Below are 21,316 nucleotides of genomic sequence, written 5' to 3'. Positions count from 1 at the left end.
GAGATTGTTAATATTCGGCGCATTAAAAATTTTAAATCATAGTGTACCCAAAATAATGGCATTGGTTTCTTGGCTCTAAATCTTTTATAGCATTCGACGACGACAAACTGCATAATTATGTCGAATACGACCCATGAACCGCCGCCGCCTCTATCTGCGGCTACCGCTCTCAATCTCAAGTTCTACGCTCGTTCCTTCTTTTTATCTAATGCTAACTACTCTAAGACTGATTTTGAACAAATTTGGCAACACTATTTTTCTAATAATCTAGGTACAAGACAACATGCCAGGTTTTGTATGGTTCAATCTATCGTTTGAGTTATATTTCGATTATTTTGAAACATGAACCCCTCCCAGTAGTTATTGAAACATTTGCAAAGTTTATGAAGCTTTGTCTATGAATACCCAACATTCTTCTCCAAGTTATATAATTTACATTTCCAGGATGATTCGATCAAACACAAACACTTTCCAATGCAAAGTCTCTTAGTTGGAATTTGTTGTGCATATTTTTTAGAGTGTATAAAAAATGGTACCTACCTTGATGATCAGCATTTGCAATCTATAAAAAAATAAAAAACTAAATATTAGGTATTTGATTTAATTTAAATTATATTTAAGGTCAGATGCAAAAAAAGAGGAAATAACATTTCCAAATAGATAAATCCATTTCCCCTACAGAAAAAAAAAATCAAGATTTTTTCTGAGAAAAAATATTTCCCAACTACTGATGATAAAATATTTTTTACAGAAAAAATAATCCATTTTTTTCGAAAAATTAGAGATAAAAAAATTCAGACACTGCGGATTTATTTCTCTTAGAAAACATAAATCAAAAATGAGTTGTTAATTATTTTCCCATGAAAAAATCGAATGAACTAAGAATACATTATCTTCTTTAGAAAAAAACGTGTAGAAAAATAATATATTATAAAACACAGGAACTGAGAATTTTTATTATTTATTTCAATAATTGCGAACTGATTTTTTGCTATAAAAACTGTAACAATTTTATTTAAATAAATCTTCGACAATTTTTTTATTTTTTTCTCATTTAGAAAAACATAGTTGGAAACAAAAGCAAAATTTATTCCATATTTTCCTATAAAAAAATCAATTCTATGAATTTTTTTTCTGTTTAATAATTGATTTATAGTTTCTAAGATTTTTTTACAGGACAAAATTATACTCCGCTCCTGAGAATTCTTTTCTATGGAAAATAATCTCAGGGATTATATATATATATATATATATTTTTTTTTTTTGAAAAAAAATCTCCTGAAAAGAGAATCGATTGTTTCTATCGAAAATAAAACTGAGCAACTGTGTGTCCATTTATTCTATAGGAACAAAATTCTCAGTAACTGACAATAGGGTCCGATTATTTGCTAGAGCAATTCTATGAAATACAGAATTTTTTTATAGTATAAATATGTATGAGTATTACTTTACTTCAAATAATTTTTTCCCCAACGCTGAGAATATAATTCTTTATATAAACTCTAAAGAATGACTTAACTATAGAAACAAAATAAAGATGATATTAGTTCATACCAAATAAGGAATCGAGGAATCTTTCTGTGCAGAAAAAGCCTACGAAACATATAATTGTTTTTTATGGATATAAAAATAAAGAAATTACTTGTCAATGAGAATATTTTTCTATTAAGAAGCCCTTAAACGGCATATACATTAGAACTTTTTACCGGGTTAACCTACTTTATGAGGATTTATTTGACATATAGGCAAAGGAATTGGCAATTGAAACCCACTGGGTTAACGAAATATGGTTAAATGTAAACGTACTATTAGGCCAAACATTTTTTTATACAAATAATTCCTGCTGAAAGACTGAGGTAATGTCAACAAAAAAATTCTCCATATAATGGTACAATTTAAAAAATGTCATACAAATATACACTCGAAAAAAAATGCAACGACATTATATTCCATAATTTCCCCACAACAAACGTATCTATTTCTATGACCTTTGAACCCAAGTACAAAATTAAATAAAAAACAGGAAACAATGCATGTTTTAACAACAACAAGACCAATAACAACACCGCACTAACTGTACAAATGTTTGTGTATCTATATAAAAAACACACACACACACACAAAACAAATTCTCTGACTAACAACCCAAAGAAAATAATAATTTTTTTAATTAATAATTTTGCAAAATAATAAACCAATAATCAAATCAAATTCAGAAACATAGCTGACACAATGTTTTGTTTTGAAAAAAAAAGTAAATAAAATAAAAATATTCTTATTTTTTATGTTCAATAAATTATTAACAACAAATTTTGCTAATTGATATACAAACGAAAGAAAAAGAAACAAAAACAAACAAACAACCTAAAATATTAATTGAAATGAACTGATAGTTGTTAAATATTAAAAGAATACATATATTTATATTAAATAAGAATGACCACACTGTGTAAAAAAAGAACGAAATACTTTTGTAATTGACGCGAAAAAAAATTATTGTAAAATATTTTAGAAAATTGGAAAAACCGAAATTCATTAATTTTTATGTCAAAAAAAAGAAAAAAGAAGAAGAGGAAGAAACTCCAATTGAAATTTTGTAAACCATTTACTCTCCACCCTCACAATGTCCAACCATTCAAGAAGAGAATTTTCTCAGAATTGTAATGTTGTCAGCATCAAAAGCATTTTGTCAGTTAAGTTTTTGTCTCAGAATAGCTCTCTTGCGCATAATGATCTACTTTTCTCTCTATTGCGTTGATCTACTTAAAAATAAAATACAAAATTACGATAAAAAAAAAAATTATACAAAAGCACGCTTTTTAATAATTTTGTAAATGCAAAAATTTCTTTGTTTTGTTATTTTTTTTTAAGAAAAAAAATGAAAAAAAAAACTTTCCAAAGAGTTATACAGAAAAAGAAAAGAAGCTACTAACTTTTCACTGTCTATATAAAATACAAAAAAAAATAAGTTTTTTTTTTTGAAACCAACAGAGAATTGTATTGAGAATTCTCTGTCCTTTGTTAATTTGTAATTTTTTCTTGTTTAACAACATTTTCTTTGCCTTAATGTTGATGACGTTGAATGAATGAATGATGATTTTTTGAACTGGAACTGAATCTGACAAAATGTTTTTGTTTGTTTGTGCACAGATGACGAATGTTTCTATGTTGGATTGGGTCACGAAGGCCGTTCAGCTAAGCGTGGCAACAACTTTGTGCCCGACCATTACCAACCATTCCAATGCTGTCCAACTAAATTGGAAAAGTCAACTAAAGTTCCTAAAATGACTGCTCAGAGAATAGGACATAGCAAGTCTGGCGACAATGACAAGCATCCAGGCAATTTCAAATTTGGAACACCCGAATCGACACCCATCCCCAGCACCAAGAGCTCCTCCTCGACAAAGGCTAGTGCCGGCAGCAAAAAGTCCAAGTCCAAGGTCAGCAAAAAGCCCGTAGTTCCCGAAAGCGACGAAGATGATGATGATGATGATGACAACGACGATGATGATGACAAGGACGACGATGATGACGACGACGACGAAGTCCCCGAGAAATTGGTCAAAGTCTCCTATGCTAACAGCCGCAGCAAATCATCAGCTAAGAAACCTGCCGAAACTAAACCTGTCCCTGCCGCCAGCACCAAAACTGCTTCTGCCAAGTCCTCGAAAAAGACTCTTGCCAAAAATGATGACAAATTGAATGTCAAAACCGGTACGTTCGAATCTGAACTTAGTAAATATCTTGTCTGGTAGATTTCCCCCCATAAAGTCAGCTTCAAGTTCGCATGAGACCCCCCGCCCTCTTCATCCCCACCTTTCCCAAACTTTCCTTTTTGATTCCACCACAAAAAGGGGGTTTAAGGATGAAATGACTCGACCCCCTTTTTTGGACAAAACTGTTTATCTTAGCCATAAATCGTTAAGTTTTTTGTCTTTTTTCCTCTATTTTTTTTCTTTTCTCTCTTCTCTTTTGTAGGCATAAACTATTTGCAAAAACGACTAAAACATTTGTATAACCTAATTTTTCAGGATATCTCGCTGTAGGTGGAAGGAAACATTTCGACTGACTAAAAATGAAATAATAAATAAAATAGACCAACCACCAAACACTCACACACACACACAGACTTATATGAACAATAATCCAAAACAAAACCAAAAAAAATTACTTCTCAAAATTTTGCAAGAGTTTTTTTCGCTACAATATATCCTAAACTGACCACCAACAAAAACAAACCAAAAAACGCAATAAATAGCCTCAGCTGCCGATGCTTCCCGGAAACAACCTACTTCTACATTGATCTGCTTTGAAGCGTGCAGAAATCCGCCGATCGACTCACTACTAATATTTATTTTCCGATTTTGGAAATAGCCGATCAAAACCAAAAACAAAATTTTCACCATCATTACTGTTTAGTTTTCTTTGAAATGATTTTGAGGCAGGGGTGGGACAACGAGTGGCTCGCTCTCTCAACAAGAGAGCGAGTCTTTCACTGCCCTTAACTGCCTCAAGATCACCTCAAATGTTTAAGCATTTTAATTTTTTTGTCATTTTTTCTCATTTTCGCCATCTCAAGCTTTGTTCAAAAAACTGTAAGCAGTTCATTCTTAAAAGTAAAACAAAAACAAAAACAAATTTACTTAAAACTATTTTTAAATGAAATTTTATACTCTCATACTTTTTTCCTCACCTATCGTTTCTTTTGATACTAGTTTTTATTCTTTACAAAAAGTCTCGACAACTTTAACTTAACTTTAAATCTCATAAATACTCGCTCTCAAGAATCTCATTTTCCAAAATTCTGCAATCCCATTTCAACTAATCCTGTAATACGAGGCTTGTGCTATTATATCATAAGCTTTAAGCTTTGCTACTATTCTCCTTGGATTATCATCCTTCCAGGGAGGAGTAAAGCTTTTTTCTTTTTGGTATTGAAGTATGTCAAAAAGATAACTTCCCCTTCCCCTTCAGTTAAGGGAAGGGGGGACCACTGAGTGGGAGGGCATTTTCGAAAATGAGTTTTCAGTTAATGTTTTCTTCTTCTTCTTTATTTTGCAACAACAAAAATAAATAAAAACTAAAACAAATAAATAAATAAATCAATAATAACAAACTAGGAGTTCAGAACATTTTTTCAAATGTTTTATTTCAATAATAATTTTGTTAACACTTTCAAACCGTTGTTGTTGTTTTTTAATTTAGTAAATTTTGAAACAATTATTTATTTTGTAATATTTTTGTTATGTTTGTAAATAAAAATGTTCAAAAGGTTAATGTTAGAGTAGTGTAGCTTATAAAAATGGAATGGACAAGAGTTTCATTAGTTCTGTTATATTTTCAAATGCAATCATTTAACTCTGACATCAGCCTGAGATCATTTTTGTTATTCAAATTTTTCATAATTTTTGTTATCGATATTAAAAATATCGAATAAATTTATTTTAATTAGTTAAGGCATAATTTCAAATTATGCAAAAACAAACACTTATTAGGGGCACTACATCTACCCATCACAATCAGAACACTTTTGAAATACCAACAATTTGTAATGTTCTGTAAAAAAAAAAAAAAACATTTTGTAAGACTCAATTCTAGGAATTCGATGCTGGAATTGAGTCACCCAAAACTAATTTTTGTAATTTTTTATAATTGTTAAAAAGAGCTCTCTCTCTCTCTACATATAATTTAACATATACATATAATTTAAATAAGTAATAAAACATATCAATCTTGTAATAATAAAATATAATAAACTTTTGTAAACAAAAATTTGAAATTGTAAATTTTATGAATTTTTTTGCAAACCATACAAATGTAATAAATTGTTATTATTTTTAATAATTTAACGACTACATAACATCTTGTAAGGTCTAGACAATTCGTTGTTATCCTAAATATTATTTTGTAATTAAAAAAAACCACACAATTCTGTAATTTTCAAAATAAAATAATAAAAGGAGCTCTATGCTAATATTAAACCAAAGCAAACTAATTAGTCTTAAGATGATTTAAAAACAAACATGAAAATTGTATAACATGTTTTAATAACTATCAGTTCGTTTACATACACCAAAGCAAACACAATTTTAACAGTCTGAATTTGATGCGATTCTTCTAATAATGAAATCTGGTGCTGGAGGTTCTTTGCTCGGAAGACCCAGTTCCAAACTGGGCTCCCGAGCAAAGAATTTCTATTTTAAAAATGTTTGTAGATTGCAATAACTTTTGGAAATGGTTGAAGGTATGACCTTTTTCAAAGGATAATACCTAAATATATTAAAATGGGTAGTTCAACAAAAAAATCTATTAAATGCAACAGATGGAAGAGTGAATCAGAACAAACTCACAACATAGTAAGCATGAACTATACCCATGAATTGAATTTGAGTTTTTTTTTCTGTTCCCGCAAAATTCGATACAAATAAATTTGAGTAAGAGTTACTACCAAATATAATGTGATTGAGTTTTACAGTATCGTATCGTATATCCTTTTAATCCTCATCCCGAAATGATTAATAAACGTTTACCCCGAGTTACATTCGCTGATATGTTTGCCAATAATTTTTTGCTTGAAATATCAATGGAATACTGAGATTTGGAATATCTCTGACACATCCTAACCAAATATTATACCGCCACGACTTCCGATGCAATGAATAATGGTCGGAATCAGATATACCAACAACTGGACATATGATGATATATAATATTTAAATATAACCCCACATCCGAATACAAACAACAATATAATGTGTATCAATTCAAGGGCCAACCACTCCTCTTGGATGCACTATCAACTTCTCGGGTCTATGTCCTTCAGGAGTAATACAATAGGGGCCAGAATACATGCAAACGATTGGTTCATAACTGTGACCTATGTCGTGTTTACAAATTATAATGGACAGATGGATGGATCGATTCAGCTAGTCGAGATTTGCTATCCAATGAGAAACCGATATCTGAAATTACAGCCAATTCGGATAAAAATAGTTTAAACAATTCAAAAATAACGCTAATATGTATGTAGCGTTATATGGAATTTTTGCTCAAGGTGGACCAATATAATCCATCTCCCAACTTGACCTGATGGCAATCGGAAGGCCAATCGGTGCACAATGTCAGCAACATATATCATATTTTTTCGGTACATTGCGTGATAATATGGGTAAATCGTCATGGAATTTATCCTGACCAAGAATATACCCTGATCGGAAATTGATATTTCGACGTGTTACAAAACAAAAAATTATTATACCCTAGGTGGAAAGTATACAAATTTCTTAGTTCAGTTTTGTGAAGAATAATATCGATCCACACCTTCCAGTACCTACGGATTAATTTAATTAAAAGCGGTTTAAAGTTAGGCAAGGGGAATGAGATACCAAATTACATAAGCATGGAATATTTTTTGAAAACATTTCAAATTTGAAATACAATTTGATACGTTCTATATTCGTATCAAAAACACCTTAACTTCGAAGATAGAAAGTTTTAGTGCTTTTTTTGTTTTGTATCTCTTGTTCATAGTGTTGGAAAAACAATGTAGGGCTAAGAAATATAACATTCTGTATGGGAAATATGAAAAAACCTGGATATACCTATGCGATGGTGTTTTATTCTTTATTCGACAGGTATTTGAATTATTGGTATTTCGGTGGGACAATGCGACCAGAACATTCAACATACCATTAATCGTGCGGGACTTTCATATAGTGTCTCTGTAAAGACATGGATCCATATTGAACATTTTCTGCGAAGAAGTTTTTTGTTTATACAGAATTCAAAATAACAAATTACCGTTTCGAATACCAAATTCGGTTATATTGATTTCAACAGAAGGCGCATTTTGCAAACGGAATCGCAAATTGAATATACCCTCCACGTTCTGATAATGCCATCTTTTCAAGATTCTACAGTAATTGGGCAACAAAACTCATCAGCTTTCTTATTTTGTTTTACGTTAATTTCCCATAATTTTCACCATTGCATAATATATCCTTAAAAATAGAGCTAGGATTTTATTCAAAAACTGAAAATTTAACTATTCTTGGCTGTTATTATATAAATGGAAAAAATATGAATATTTAATTAAATCAATTTGTTAAACACACTTTTCCACAGCTCTAAACATTTAACTAATAACATTCTCTAACACACACATACCCACACACAACTACCTATCTCAAATACCTTAACTAAAGGCACAAACATTTTGTTCATGCTACAAACATGTGAAAAATTCTCATAAATCAAAGAAATTATTATGGAATTTTTCCACCTAAAGGCAGGCAAGTTTGTTGTGAAAATTGGGCTGAACATATTTTATACGCCCGCACACATCCCTCCTCCCCCACCGTACATTCCATGGCAGAAATTTAGGCAACAAGCCAAAATAAAATGAAAAACTAACAAAATATAAACTCAATTACTTAAACAATAAGAACCCACAACAACAACAACAGCAACAAAACAAAATACTAAACTAAAAAAAAACACAAGGTCATAAACTATTTTGATTGAATTTTAAACACTGCAGTAAACAGGTATGTTACATTTCTTGAAAACCTACAAAAACTGTGAAAGAGGAGCGGTGGCATCACTTTGTGGCCACCGCTTTTATCCGATGTAAAATTGGATGATAATTTGTTTTCGTTTTCGTTTGTCCGATAACCAGGTGACATCAGCAAGAGTAGTGCCGTTTTCAAATGGATTCTGGAACAAAAGGCCGATGAGAGTATTGAGCTAATCGATCGTGAAACATTATTCGAATACATCAATACCAAAGACTTTTTGGCGGTCGTCTTCTGTAAGTATTTTTCAATGTAAACTGATTCACCATAAATTTAACAATTCTTTTATATGATGGCTATTTTTTCAGTTAATATGTTTTACGCCAAAAATAAAAAAGACAATACAAACAGATCTTAAGTTCGCTTAACAAGACATCAAACCAAAAACAAAACAACAAATCTCTTCTTTTTTTAACCGAAAATAGTAAAACTCTACTAAAAAGTGATAGGAACTGTAACTGCTAAACAAGCAATCTGAATGATTCTATTTTACACATTCTCTATCTCTGTCGCTCAGTCTATGATAGTTTTTATTAATTTTAGAAAACAAATGTTTTTATTAATATAGCAACATAATCTCTCGTCGATTGTTTTCAAAACATTCAAAAAAATAATGTTTTTTCGTTTCGTTGTTGTCATTTCAGACAAAGAAGGCGATCCCGATTCACCACGTGTCTTGCGTCACATCGAACTGATCGATGACGAGGCCACAGAATATGGCATTCAAATTGTCAAATGCCATGACAAGCTAATGGCCAAGAAATATGGTTTTCGTAATCCGCCAGGCATTACGTATTTCCGCAAGACCAAATACATTAATTATGACGGCGACATCGATGACGAGGAAGAGATTTTGGATTGGCTAACAAGCCCTGCCAATATGGAAATGACCGATCACATTGAGCAAGTCAATCGTAAAATGTTTGAAAAAATACGCAAGGCTTCGGACTATTTGGCCGTTATCTTTTGTAAGTATTGTGGGTGGGGGTAGCAAACAAACTATTTTGAAAATAGAATAAATTAAATTCTCATAATGTCCTAACAAATATTCAATTCAAAAACAATTCTGAGGTCACTCATTTCATTGTAATTCACGCTCACATTAAAAATTATATAAACATAGATTTGATTTTATTTATATGAGGCAATGAAAACCCAAATAAGATCTGACACAGAAAAGCCCATTTACATTAAATATATGCACATAATTTGGTTCCGACCAATGATATAAATGTCCTGGTATCTTGAAAACTCTGATATTTTATATTTCAATGTCTTATTGTTCTGGACTTCTTGATAGGCATATAGATCGAGAAGCTCCCTTTTATAATGTTGGACTCCTCTAAATCATCCATGGTTTGTTATAGTTTAGTTTCATTCACCACACTATGGTTAAGGTGATTCATTCCGAAGCGCCCATGATCCTAGCATATTGTTAGGATCTTCGTCTCCCCATGAATTTGGTCTACAGGTGCTGGAGGCAACCCGTAAGGTCATATGGCTTACAAGAGGCAACAGTGTTGGAAGAAGGCTGTCGCATGTTCATCTTAATAGTTATCGGTTTGGGGGAACACTTCTACAACAATGTGCGTATTTCATATTTGTATTTACTTTTCTCGTACACACTGGTACCGCATAACTAGTCACAGATCAACAGGGTTCCCCCAGCATAGCCCCAAATGCTGCCGGGAAGCTACTTGAGGACATTGTTCCTAAATGAGTCGTTTATTTTGAAAGTGGTTTAAGTCAATTTTGTCTTATGTTCAGATATTTAAATATCTTAAATATTATTAAATGGTATTAATTTTGTTTGTGGCTTTGTGCCCTTAAGGATGATAGAATATCTAACGTGATATGTTTTGTGACATTTCTAAAAAAAATAAAACTTAAAATGGACTTAAACCATTTTCAAAATAAGCGACTTAAATAAACCACCTTCTTGTCTCGACCCTAAACACCAATAGCTGTCCTCACACCAAACTTATTTTTTATTCCTTCAGTCAATACTAATTGTACTAAATTTAGTACAACTGCCACATATTGCTACACTTTAGTGTACATTATCAACTTTTTGGAAACTTTTGAGGCTTGCAAGAATTCTGGTTATTCTGTGAACCTGAACTCTTCCATGGAAGACTTTAAACGTTCATGTGGCCTACATATTAAAAAAACTCTTTCTGAATTATACAATTTACAAATTTAATAAAAATTAATCAAATTTGGTTTTCTTTTATTCCTCCTGTAGACAGCGATGATTGCAAGCAGTGCCCCCGAGTTCTGGCCGAAGTGGAACACATTGACGATGAAGCCGATAAGGCCGGTATTGACTTTGTTAAAATCGACGATAAACAAATGGCCAAGGAATTGGGTGTATTTGCATTGCCGGCTATTGTCTTCTTTAAGCCGACATCAAAGGAACCAGTGATATACGCCGGTATGTGGTAGTACGCCAGACATACTCCGCATGATCACCCCAAAAAAAAAAAACACAAATCCAAAGCGAAGCTATATCTGCAATTATTCGGAATATGTATTTTCTTCTTCATTTCTATTTCAGGAGATCTTTACGAAGAAGAACAAATCCTCTCATGGTTACTTACGCAAAAGGACCCGGGTGGAGATGTTATTGAAGATCTTGAAGGCGACAGACTGGTTAATTTAATTGAAGAATCCGGTTCGATTGCTGTGTACTTCTGTAAGTTTTCCATGTGATTCTTTTTTGTCGTCATAACATTGGAACTGACTGACAATCTATCTAACAAATAACTGTCTCTGTGCATATTCGCGTGCGTGTGTGTGCGTGCGCGCTCTGAGCAGTTACTCGTTACGTTAAGTTGTAATCATTTTGGTAATGGAGGAAATAGAAAAGCAAACAGAATTCCTTCAAAATTGTATCCAAAGAAGAAGAAGCAGAAGCAAAATGTCTTCATTTTTCAATTAGCTAATTAAAATAACTTCAGGCAAATATTTTTCTATTCTCCTTCCGTTACACTTTTGCGCAAAAAGGTTACAACTAACAAAAGTGTGTGACGTCGTAACCAACTAATATCGACAACAATTTCAATAATACTTTTTAACAATAATAAAAACAACAACAAAACTTTTCTATTAATACTATTAACCATAAACTTCTTAGAAGTAGTAGAAGAAGAAGAGGAAGAGAATAACAAATCGAAAAGTCAAAAGAAAAAACTTTCTTCCTAATCAGCTGATGAAGGAACCCGAAAGAAAAGCAAACCAAACAAGAAGAAGAAGCTGCTGGCAGGAGCGACTCTTCCATAATTGTCGTGCCATAACAAATTTAGTGTGACTAACCCCAAGTAGCAACTGTTCTTCCGTTTCTTGTTTTTTGTTTTCTTATTTTATTTTTTCATTTTTAAAGCTTTGAAAGTCTATAAAAGCCAACAAAATTTCTTATTTTATTTTTCAAATAAAAAAACACACACACCCAAACAAACAAAACTCCAAACTGTTACAAAACCAACCGAACTCGACCGTTATTCTTCACTGAAAACTCGACCACAACATAAACAACAAAACTTTCTGCCACGGCCACCACCACCACCACTACTCGGAATTCCCAACGAAACCAATACACCAAAACAACAATACCAACAACAACAACGACGACACCATAATGGTCAACCAACAACAAATAGGGAATAAAACTCAATGCGACATCTGCAATTCGAAGGCGGCACGCAAGGCCCGCCTCAAAAAGGAAAAGGAACAACAGCAGCAGGACCCAGGTGCGGGAGCAGCAGCAGCCGCATTTGGCGGTGAGGCCACCGAGGGTGGCGAGGGAGCCGAAGGTGCAGCGGAAGGTGCACAGCCGGCGGCAGCATCGACCCCAACCACCTCTAAACATCACGAAGACGGTACAAAGAATCAAAAAAAAAATAAAACTTCACAAGAACAAACACCATGAAAATGGTCTTGAACTTTGTCGTTGTGGTCAGAGATGACGATGGCGACGAGGAGGACGACGATAATAATGATGATGTTGTTGTTGTTAAGTGATGTTTTCATGTTTGTGGAATGAAAGTCAGCCAACCAACCAACCAACCAAAAATTCCAGTCCAGTTCAGCTCAGTTCAACCCACATCATATGCCTGTATTATCCCCTCAAGTTAAACTACTGTAAAAGAAAGCCAAAGAACCCAACACACATGTACACAGCACCAACCATCACGCCCCCAACCCATCCCCCACAGGCACATATGGCGAAGTGAAAATCCAAGCATTTAATCTCCCCCCAAAACTTTGTAAAGAAAAATCCTGCAACTGGTATTCTGTGTTGTGAATCCGCCATCTAATGTCCTTTTGTAAGCCCACTTCTACAAACACTTGGAGCAACATACATACATATATACACACATGTAGTTTATGTTCCCCCATGATCCTCCCCTCAAACGGTAACGACGGGTAGTCGCTGTTTTGAATCCTCGAAACCAAAAATAAAAAAATAAAATCATCTAATGTCCTTTTGAGCGCCCACCTTTGCAAACATCACTTCGAGACATATTCTTGTAGTTTTCGTTCGCTTGCCTCGCAGTTGGTGTTGCAGAAAACATAAACATAAATCTGCCCCTCGTTGACATGACCTAAATATCCACTCCACCAGTAAACCTACCTTCACAACAAAATTTCTGTAGACCGTTGACCATCATCACAGCATTCGGCATCTCTATCTGTGTCTCCATGTTTAACCCTTTGAGTTTGAGTAAATCGAAAAGCGAACACACCCGCCAAAACAAAGAAACAAAAAAAACAATTAAATTGCTTTAGGATTGACAACGACAATATCGTCTCAAATTCCCCAAAGGTATTTACCCCGTTTTTTATTGAAGTGAAAGATTATAGAGACGAAAGGCAACTGTTTCAAGGAAATACGTTTAGTTGGCTTAACCTCATCGGTAGAGACGATGGAGATATTCAACGAAATTTTGAAGAGATGCTTTTGCAGATTAATTGGCTTGGTAAGGTCTGAGATCGAATCATGAGGGAATTTTGAATGTTAGGGTACTATAAAAATTCATATTATTGGAAATTTATACATAACTCTGAACAAATGCCGCATTAATCCTGGAACAAAAAAAAATCAAATGAATATTGAGCCCCAGAATCAATTCTAAAGGAAGAAATCACTGGAAATTATCACGAAGAAGAAATAAAAACGTAAATTAGATAATTTAACACCTCAAGGTGTTCACCCTAGTCGAAATATTGGGTCAGACTGAAGTCATAACGAACCAACGACATACTGTTTGCAAGAATGGATCGATCGCATGGCGTTCGGATTCCAAAACAGAACAGATTCCAAATACGAAGTGTTCATGTTATATTAGCGGATCAGTATATACATATATGTGAAATTCGAAATTGCGGTACAATATTTATACGGTACAATATTTTTTCTCCGAAAATTTAAATTCGATTTACAAACTTCGTTACTCAAAAGGGTTAAACGTAACCTTTTTACCTCTTATTTGTGTTCTTAATTTTTCGTGGCTATTGCTCCCTTGTTGTTTTATTTTCATTATTTTTTGTAACTTTCTTTCTTTATTTCTTGTAAACAATGCATGTTTGGCTTTCAATGTTAATTAACCAGCAAAAGTTCTTTTGTCAAGTTGCCAGGGAATTTAAACGAGAATTTCATTTCATTTCTTTTTTTCTTTCTTTTGGAAATGCCATGGCATGACAGATACCGATGGCTGTGAACAGTGTACCAAAGTTTTGGAGGAATTGGAAAATATCGATGACGACTGTGACAAGCATGGTATTACGTTTGTCAAGACCAAAGATTTCTCGGTAGCCGATGGTTATGGTGTGCACGATTATCCAGCTTTGGTGTACTTCGAAGGTGGCATACCAAATGTGTTTGAAGGTGAGAAAAAAGTTTTTTTTTGTTTGCTATATACAATTGGCATTTATTCATAATATGTCCACCCTTTTCTCTCTGTTCGATGCAGGTGAACTTGGCGAGGAAGAAGAAGTTTTACAATGGCTTATAACACAAAAAACCGAAGATCGTATTGAGTTGATAACACGCCAAATGTTGGAGACCATGGTGGAGGAAACTCAATATTTGGCTGTGTATTTCTGTAAGTGAAACTTTTATAACATTTTTCGGTCATTTCATTTAAGAAAAAAAGTTAAACAACGACATAAAATTTTTGGTTATTTTTCATAAACAATCATTTGAATATTTTTGCATATTTTTTTCCAAATTAAACATACAACACCCTCACACTACCTCCAACCCACAAAAAAACTGCCTTTACAAAAATAAAAACATGTTTGTTGTACCCAACACATAGTACCACCTGATCGTACTGATGGAAAACCACCTGCTTATTGCCGAAGTTTTTGTTCTCCCTTACACCTACGCAATGCCAGCTATAGCAAGAACAATCAACACAACAGCACCTACACTTCCCAAAAATCCAAAAAATTCCTCAAAAATTACGAGTCGCGCAAACAAAAACGTATCAAAAATCAAGGTATTCTTTACAACTATAACAACAACAGCACCAGCAACAACAAACAACGAATTTAACCGCAAATAAATGCGTTCCTAATAACGACTGTCTGTCTGTCTGTCTGAACACCTCTCTTATTTTCTTGATTTTGCCTGGTTGAAATTCTAATTTGAAAGACAAAAACCATCCTTTTTTTCTTTGAAACTCAAGCTAACCTTTTCGTGTCCTTGATATTAAATCTTTTTGGCGTCCAAACTAAATAACGAATCGGTGCTTTTTTGTTTGCATGTTTTGTGTTTTTGTATCGGGGAAAGGAGGGTATCTTGTTTTGACGACCTTGAAGTGTAGACACCAAGTAATAACAGAATTGTTTTGTAAATAGGACACGAAATGAAAGGGTATATTTACGCTTTTTTCGGCAGTTCATTTTATTTCGATATTTTCATTATTCCTACGCTTTAATTATGTCTGGCCGATAAATTGTATGGCCAAATCACGGCTTCGTAATATTGAGTTTCATTGAGTCCAGGGCTTTAGTATAGGCAAACATATTTTTTTATTCAACCTGAGATGATTGACATTCAAAATTTGTGAAGTTGGTCAACATTTTTGAACACTTATTTTTTGATTTTCCAGTCTAGAAAATAGTTATACAGGTCTACGTTTGGCATATCTCCAATATAAGGTGGTTTGTATATAAATTTGTCATATTCATGATCTAAATAAAATTCTATGTCAATTTACATATACATTTGCCGTATAGGGTATAGTTAAAGTTTGGGCTTTCGGCCCGATGAGAGCATAATTTGGCTTTTTTCATTTCCAACTGAAGGGAAAGGATACACATCATTCTAAAAAATCATAGTAGATGCATATTTCTTCATAGCTACCATTCGAAATAGTTTGAAGGTCAACATCCAAAGAGACAGCAATTTGTCATATATACAGCAATTTTATGTATATATATATATATATTACTCAATGGGAAGGGTATACATTTTCAGCTCGATCGAAATTGTCTAGTTCAGAGAATTTCCAGTTTCTGCAGTTATATTGATGTATTATTCGGAGTTGAAAGTTATACTTAAATATCTAAAGAGGGTCTAAGTTACTAGTGGTAGTATCAGAAGGGAAAGACCATCTGGCTGGTTTTTATTTGACTTTTTTAACTATACAATTCAATTTGCAAACAGATTCATTGTCTAATAAGAACTCCATACAGCGATATTATCGTGGTTTTTGCTGAAAATTGCATTCCATTCAGGGCGTCAATACACAAGGAATCACCTATCTGCTTATTTTTAAATTCTCTACTAATACCAAACAAAACAAAACAAACGTCTATCAACGGTTTAAAATTGGGCACAAAATGAAATGTTGAAATTGAGTCCATCGAAAATATTGGATTTAGTTTGGAAACGAATACCTTAATTTTTGGCGTTTCAAAACACACTACTTTTCGAAATATCTAATACTAATTTTCCAACACTTCTGCAATTAACTGCATGATCGAACCAACGGGCTTTCGCTATACCGCAAACAATCACCTTCATCCCTCTGTCTGAATTTTTAAATTAAATTAATTTCCAATATCTTGCAGATAAAATCAATTGCAATATTTGTGATCAGATTTTAGAAGGTCTGGAGCTAATCGATGATGAGTGTGACGTCTTTGGCATACACATGGTTAAGATACAGGATCCACAATTGGCCAAACGTTATTCAATTAAAACATTCCCCGCCTTGGTTTACTTCAGGTAATGCCTCGGTAATTTTGGGTTTTGGGTAATTTTGAGTTTGTTTTTTCTATTCTATTCAGGTCACGTTTGCAACTGAGCAATCTTACCTTAATAAGATTATATATTTATTTCTTTCAATTTTTATTTTCGTTTCATTTTTCGAATTCCATAGAAATGGCAATCCGCTGTTGTTTGAGGGTGACTTACAAAACGAACAATCTGTCCTGGAATGGTTAATCGATGATGACAATCGTGAATTGGCCGATGAAATTGAAGAGGTCAATGAACGCATGTTGGAACGCCTTATGGCTGAATCCACCTTATTGGTGGTATTCTTTTGTAAGTTGATGCTAGTTTATGAGGGAGAACAAAATTCATTATAGATGTATTTGCAGACGATGAAGACTGTGCCGAATGCGAAGAAATCTTAGAGGAATTGGAAGAAATCGACGGCGAAGCGGATATGTTTGGCATTGATTTTGTCAAGATTGCCAGTCCGGAGGCTGCAAAAACATACGATGTTGTCAATATACCTTCATTGGTATACTTTAGGTAAGCAGTCGGGGATATCATGCTCTGGAATTTTCTTTTCCATATTGATTTTTTGTTCATTTTCTAGAAAACAAGTTCCTGTTTTATACGATGGCGATTTGCATCAACACGACAAAATCATTACTTGGCTGACATCTCAAGATGTCTTTGAGATCAAGAATGAAATTGAAGAGGTCAATCGCAAAATGTTGGACAAATTATTGGAAGAAAATGAATTTATAACTGTATTCTTCTGTGAGTATAAAAAAAAAAACAAAACACATTCGACTTTAAAAATTAGGAAATTAGGTTACAAATCTCAAAAGAAGGTCATAATGTTTCTATTTGAACATACGATACGTCGTTTCCGGCTTTGACGGCTTTCTATTTCTAATTGAAATATTTGTATCAAACCATCCATACAAATAGTCAACAATTTATATTGTTGAACATTTGATATGAATGTGTAATGTATGGAACCACAGTCAGTGGACGTTACAGTCTTCATATTGAGAGAATGTTTTTTTGTAATCAAGACAGTATTTCCCAAACCAAACATCAAAATAATGGAAATACCTCCTTTCCCTTCTTTCAGATGAACACAATCAACAAGAATCAATTGCCGCCTTGGAGAAATTAGAAAACATCGACAGTGAAACGGATAATTTGGATATAACATTTGTGAAAATGGCCGACTCACGTTATGCCAAGAAATGGGGTGTTACCAAACTGCCAGCCATGGTTTACTTTAGACGAAGATTCCCAAGCATTTATAGAGGTATACACCCATTTTCTGTTTGGAGTATTCTATCGTTCGGTTTAACTCATCTCTCTGTATGTTTTTTTTTTCTATCTGACAACAGGTGACCTTTTATCCGAGGACGAAGTCTTAGAATGGCTGCGTAAAAATCGTTTCCGTCAGCCCGAATTGAATATATTCATGTATGCCCTGATAGCCTTGGCTGTGGCCTTTGTCCTCTACACCGCCTTTTTGCTGCAATGTTTCAAGCCAGCACCACCACCGCCACCACAACATCCCAAACAATCGTGATAAGCTAGCCACTGCACTACTGGAGGTGTGGAGAATTCTTTGCAATTCTTTGGTTTTTGGATGTGCCGTTGCCGTTGATGTTACGCCCGCCACAGCCCAGCACAGCAGCAGCAACAGCCACAGTCAGCCAGCCAGCCACCAACCTATTTTTCTAGCCAAATTATTTCATTTCATTTATTTTTGGTTTTGTTTATTTTGTAAACAGAAAACTAGATTTTATGCGTAAATCTTCAGCAATAATGACAAGCATAGACACACACACGTACACCAACAAACACAAACATACAACATTATTTACATACATAGTACATACTATATATTTTATAGAGTTACTTAACTTGCATACATACACACATACATATGTATTATTTGTAATTTTTATTATTTTCGAATTCATTTTGTAAAACTTAATTTTACGACAAGGAAACTTAACTTAAAACAAACAAAAAAAGAGATAACAAAAACAAGCATCGAAAGAGGACTCTTTAAGACTAGAACCTCTGCGAAGTAGGGATGGAATCAACACGTAAATAAACAAACGATTAAAAACGAACGAACAAATATTATTCAGTAGCGATTAAATCAACAACCCCTGTCGGCATTCATCATAAATGAAAACGTAATTTTTTATAATACCAAAATATGATGGGTATTAAATGTCATTACCGAAAACTCCCCCTTCTCAGATACAATCATTGAACTCCTTAAAAAACTAAACAAAAACTTTCTCAAGCGTAGACCGAGTCTTAAAGAGTCTTTGGGGCTGTGCTTTCATTTCACGATTTCATGAGTACGACACATATATTGATGTATTCCAACAGCCATCCTTTCATACATACATCATCCCATTGACAACAACAGCAACAACAAGAAGAAAAAAATGTTTTCGAACTCAAACTAGGCGAAAAGTTACTACCACAAACAAATAAGCAAACAAATCAAATCAAACACAAATACCAACACCAACACCAATACAACAAATACGTACATACATGCATACAACTGAAACTACTCAGAAAGGAAACAAACAAACAGACAAACAAAGAAAGAAACAACTCTAATCTAGAACAAGAACAAATTGTAAACGTAAAAGAACGATTTAGATATTTCGATATTTATTAAAATAAATAAGACAACAACAACAACAAAAAAAACAACAACAAGAACTACAACTACAAACAATAACTAATTTATAAATAATAACTTCGTCGACAACGAAAACAAACAAGCAGACTAGAGCAACAACAATATACTCGTATACTAAAGAAATAAGAATAATACACATACTTATATGCGTTACCAATACAATCACGGTGTGTTTTTAGATATTATCATCATAATCAGCAGCTCAATGCCTTATCAGTGGCTAACCAGCCACTAGCCGAAGCAGAAGCAACAACAACGGCAGTAATCCCCAAGAAAAGTTCAATAATAACTAAATTAGTTTTGAATATAATTTTTGTTGTTGTTGTGGTAAAAAAGCACATACATATATTAGGGTGTTCCAAGGACAGAAAACAAAACACTTCAGTTAAAAAGTAAACTCTAATGTCTAATGTTTGTCGATGTGATGTGGTACCCACTAACCGATTCCAATGGGTTTGAATGAAACTGCACGAGACTTTTTCGTTTATTTTTAAAATTTAGAAGCAAAATCTTTTCAATAAAGGGAACTTTGTGTTGAACGCAAGAACGATCTACTTTAAACAAACAAAACAGTATATATATACCCTGCCTCGGCGTGTGACGGCTTGTAAGGGAAGAATCAGAGGTGTTGGACCTATATAGACGAGAGTTGCACTAAATCTATGGTTAGGTACCAGGAGGTGCGAGGAGTAGTGTACATATAGGCCAGTAAAAATATTACAATTTTAAACAAATTGATGAAATCGGATACTCCTTTAGCTTCATATGGAAGTTAAAGGTTTTCAAAATTGTGACCCTTTGAGGGGGAGTAGTGAACCGTCTTCGGACTTAATTTAGAATTGGTAAAAATATGACCGATATGCTCAATTTGAATTAAATCAATCATTTAGACCCTATGATATTGGATTTGCAAATTGTCAAAATTTGAACACTATGGAGAGGTACAAGAAACGATAGACTATAGTACCATTTTTGGGATGTATAGGGTGTGGATCAAATCGCATACTCTTTTTTTGTCAATGGAATGGGGTAGTTACCGGAAGGAGTGGATCAATAGCTCAAATATTCATACATTATACCAACTTAGGTACAATATTAGGTTGTTCAATTTTGGTTAAAATCGGATACTCCGTTCGCATTATATTGTAGTTTTTAGCAACATTTTGACCATTTATTGGCGGCATGATGGAGTAGACCGATATTCCCAATCTTCGAACTTGATTTAAGGGGAACCCCCATTCTGGACCTTAATAGCTATCGTATGAACTATGATAAATTTATTCAGTTAAGATCTTTCATTTTTCCCAACTTGGGTTTTGGTCGAAAATATTAGATTTTCCAAAAAATAATTTTGCTAGATCCGTCATTTTCCTAATTTTCGAGCGATGTCAATAATACTAGTTCACACCAGAGCCAGATATGTACTATTTCTAATTTTGAGATTCGGATGTTCCAGTGATCGGCAATCATGCCAGACGACGAAAAGGGCAATTTTTCTTTACTTTACGTCTTCAAATACAAGTATGCAAAGTTACAAGTCTGACTGAAATTAGCACCTTCAGGGATCTTTATATGTGGTTGATATCGAAAGTAAAAACCCGAAGTTTACTGCCACTTTTCAACGAAAAAGATTTTTTTTTTTTTTTGACCAAAAACCGGAATGCCAAATCACAGCTACTGCGGTTGGAAAATTCGATAAGTTGGTAGGTCCTTTTTAAATAATAATTTTTTTGAGTAATTAGAGGTAGTTGTAACGTACGAATTTTCGATATCATATTTCGGTACTTAAGTGGC

At 33.6% G+C, this 21,316-nt stretch overlaps 1 protein-coding gene across 13 annotated transcripts in view; it reads left to right on the top strand.

Moving 5' to 3' along the window:
• LOC133333100 (uncharacterized) overlaps nt 1-18,444 on the top strand; it is a 52,569-nt gene extending 34,125 nt beyond the window's left edge. For 6 of the 13 annotated variants that reach the window (XM_061541432.1, XM_061541441.1, XM_061541436.1 and 3 more), the window contains 14 exons: nt 8,678-8,809; nt 9,218-9,541; nt 10,819-11,007; nt 11,131-11,268; nt 12,233-12,451; nt 14,278-14,460; nt 14,546-14,677; nt 14,894-15,076; nt 16,656-16,812; nt 16,967-17,133; nt 17,190-17,346; nt 17,414-17,580; nt 17,921-18,103; nt 18,189-18,444. In XM_061541432.1, the coding sequence (XP_061397416.1) occupies nt 8,678-8,809; nt 9,218-9,541; nt 10,819-11,007; nt 11,131-11,268; nt 12,233-12,451; nt 14,278-14,460; nt 14,546-14,677; nt 14,894-15,076; nt 16,656-16,812; nt 16,967-17,133; nt 17,190-17,346; nt 17,414-17,580; nt 17,921-18,103; nt 18,189-18,376 (2,519 nt within the window). In that variant the 3' untranslated portion in view covers nt 18,377-18,444. Of the gene's footprint in view, nt 1-3,150; nt 3,715-3,978; nt 4,085-8,677; nt 8,810-9,217; nt 9,542-10,818; nt 11,008-11,130; nt 11,269-12,232; nt 12,452-14,277; nt 14,461-14,545; nt 14,678-14,893; nt 15,077-16,655; nt 16,813-16,966; nt 17,134-17,189; nt 17,347-17,413; nt 17,581-17,920; nt 18,104-18,188 lie in introns of those variants that run through there. The other 7 variants (XM_061541439.1, XM_061541438.1, XM_061541442.1 and 4 more) reach the window with 5 other exon arrangements.
• The last annotated feature ends 2,872 nt before the right edge of the window (nt 18,445-21,316 follow it).

Source organism: Musca vetustissima, unplaced genomic scaffold (genome assembly GCF_032173495.1).
Source record: "Musca vetustissima isolate MV318-11 ecotype Yass unplaced genomic scaffold, APGP_CSIRO_Mvet_v1 utg900, whole genome shotgun sequence".
NCBI lineage: Eukaryota > Metazoa > Arthropoda > Insecta > Diptera > Muscidae > Musca > Musca vetustissima.
The sequence above is the reverse complement of the archived record's forward strand: the minus strand, read 5'-3'. Positions and strand labels throughout refer to the sequence as shown.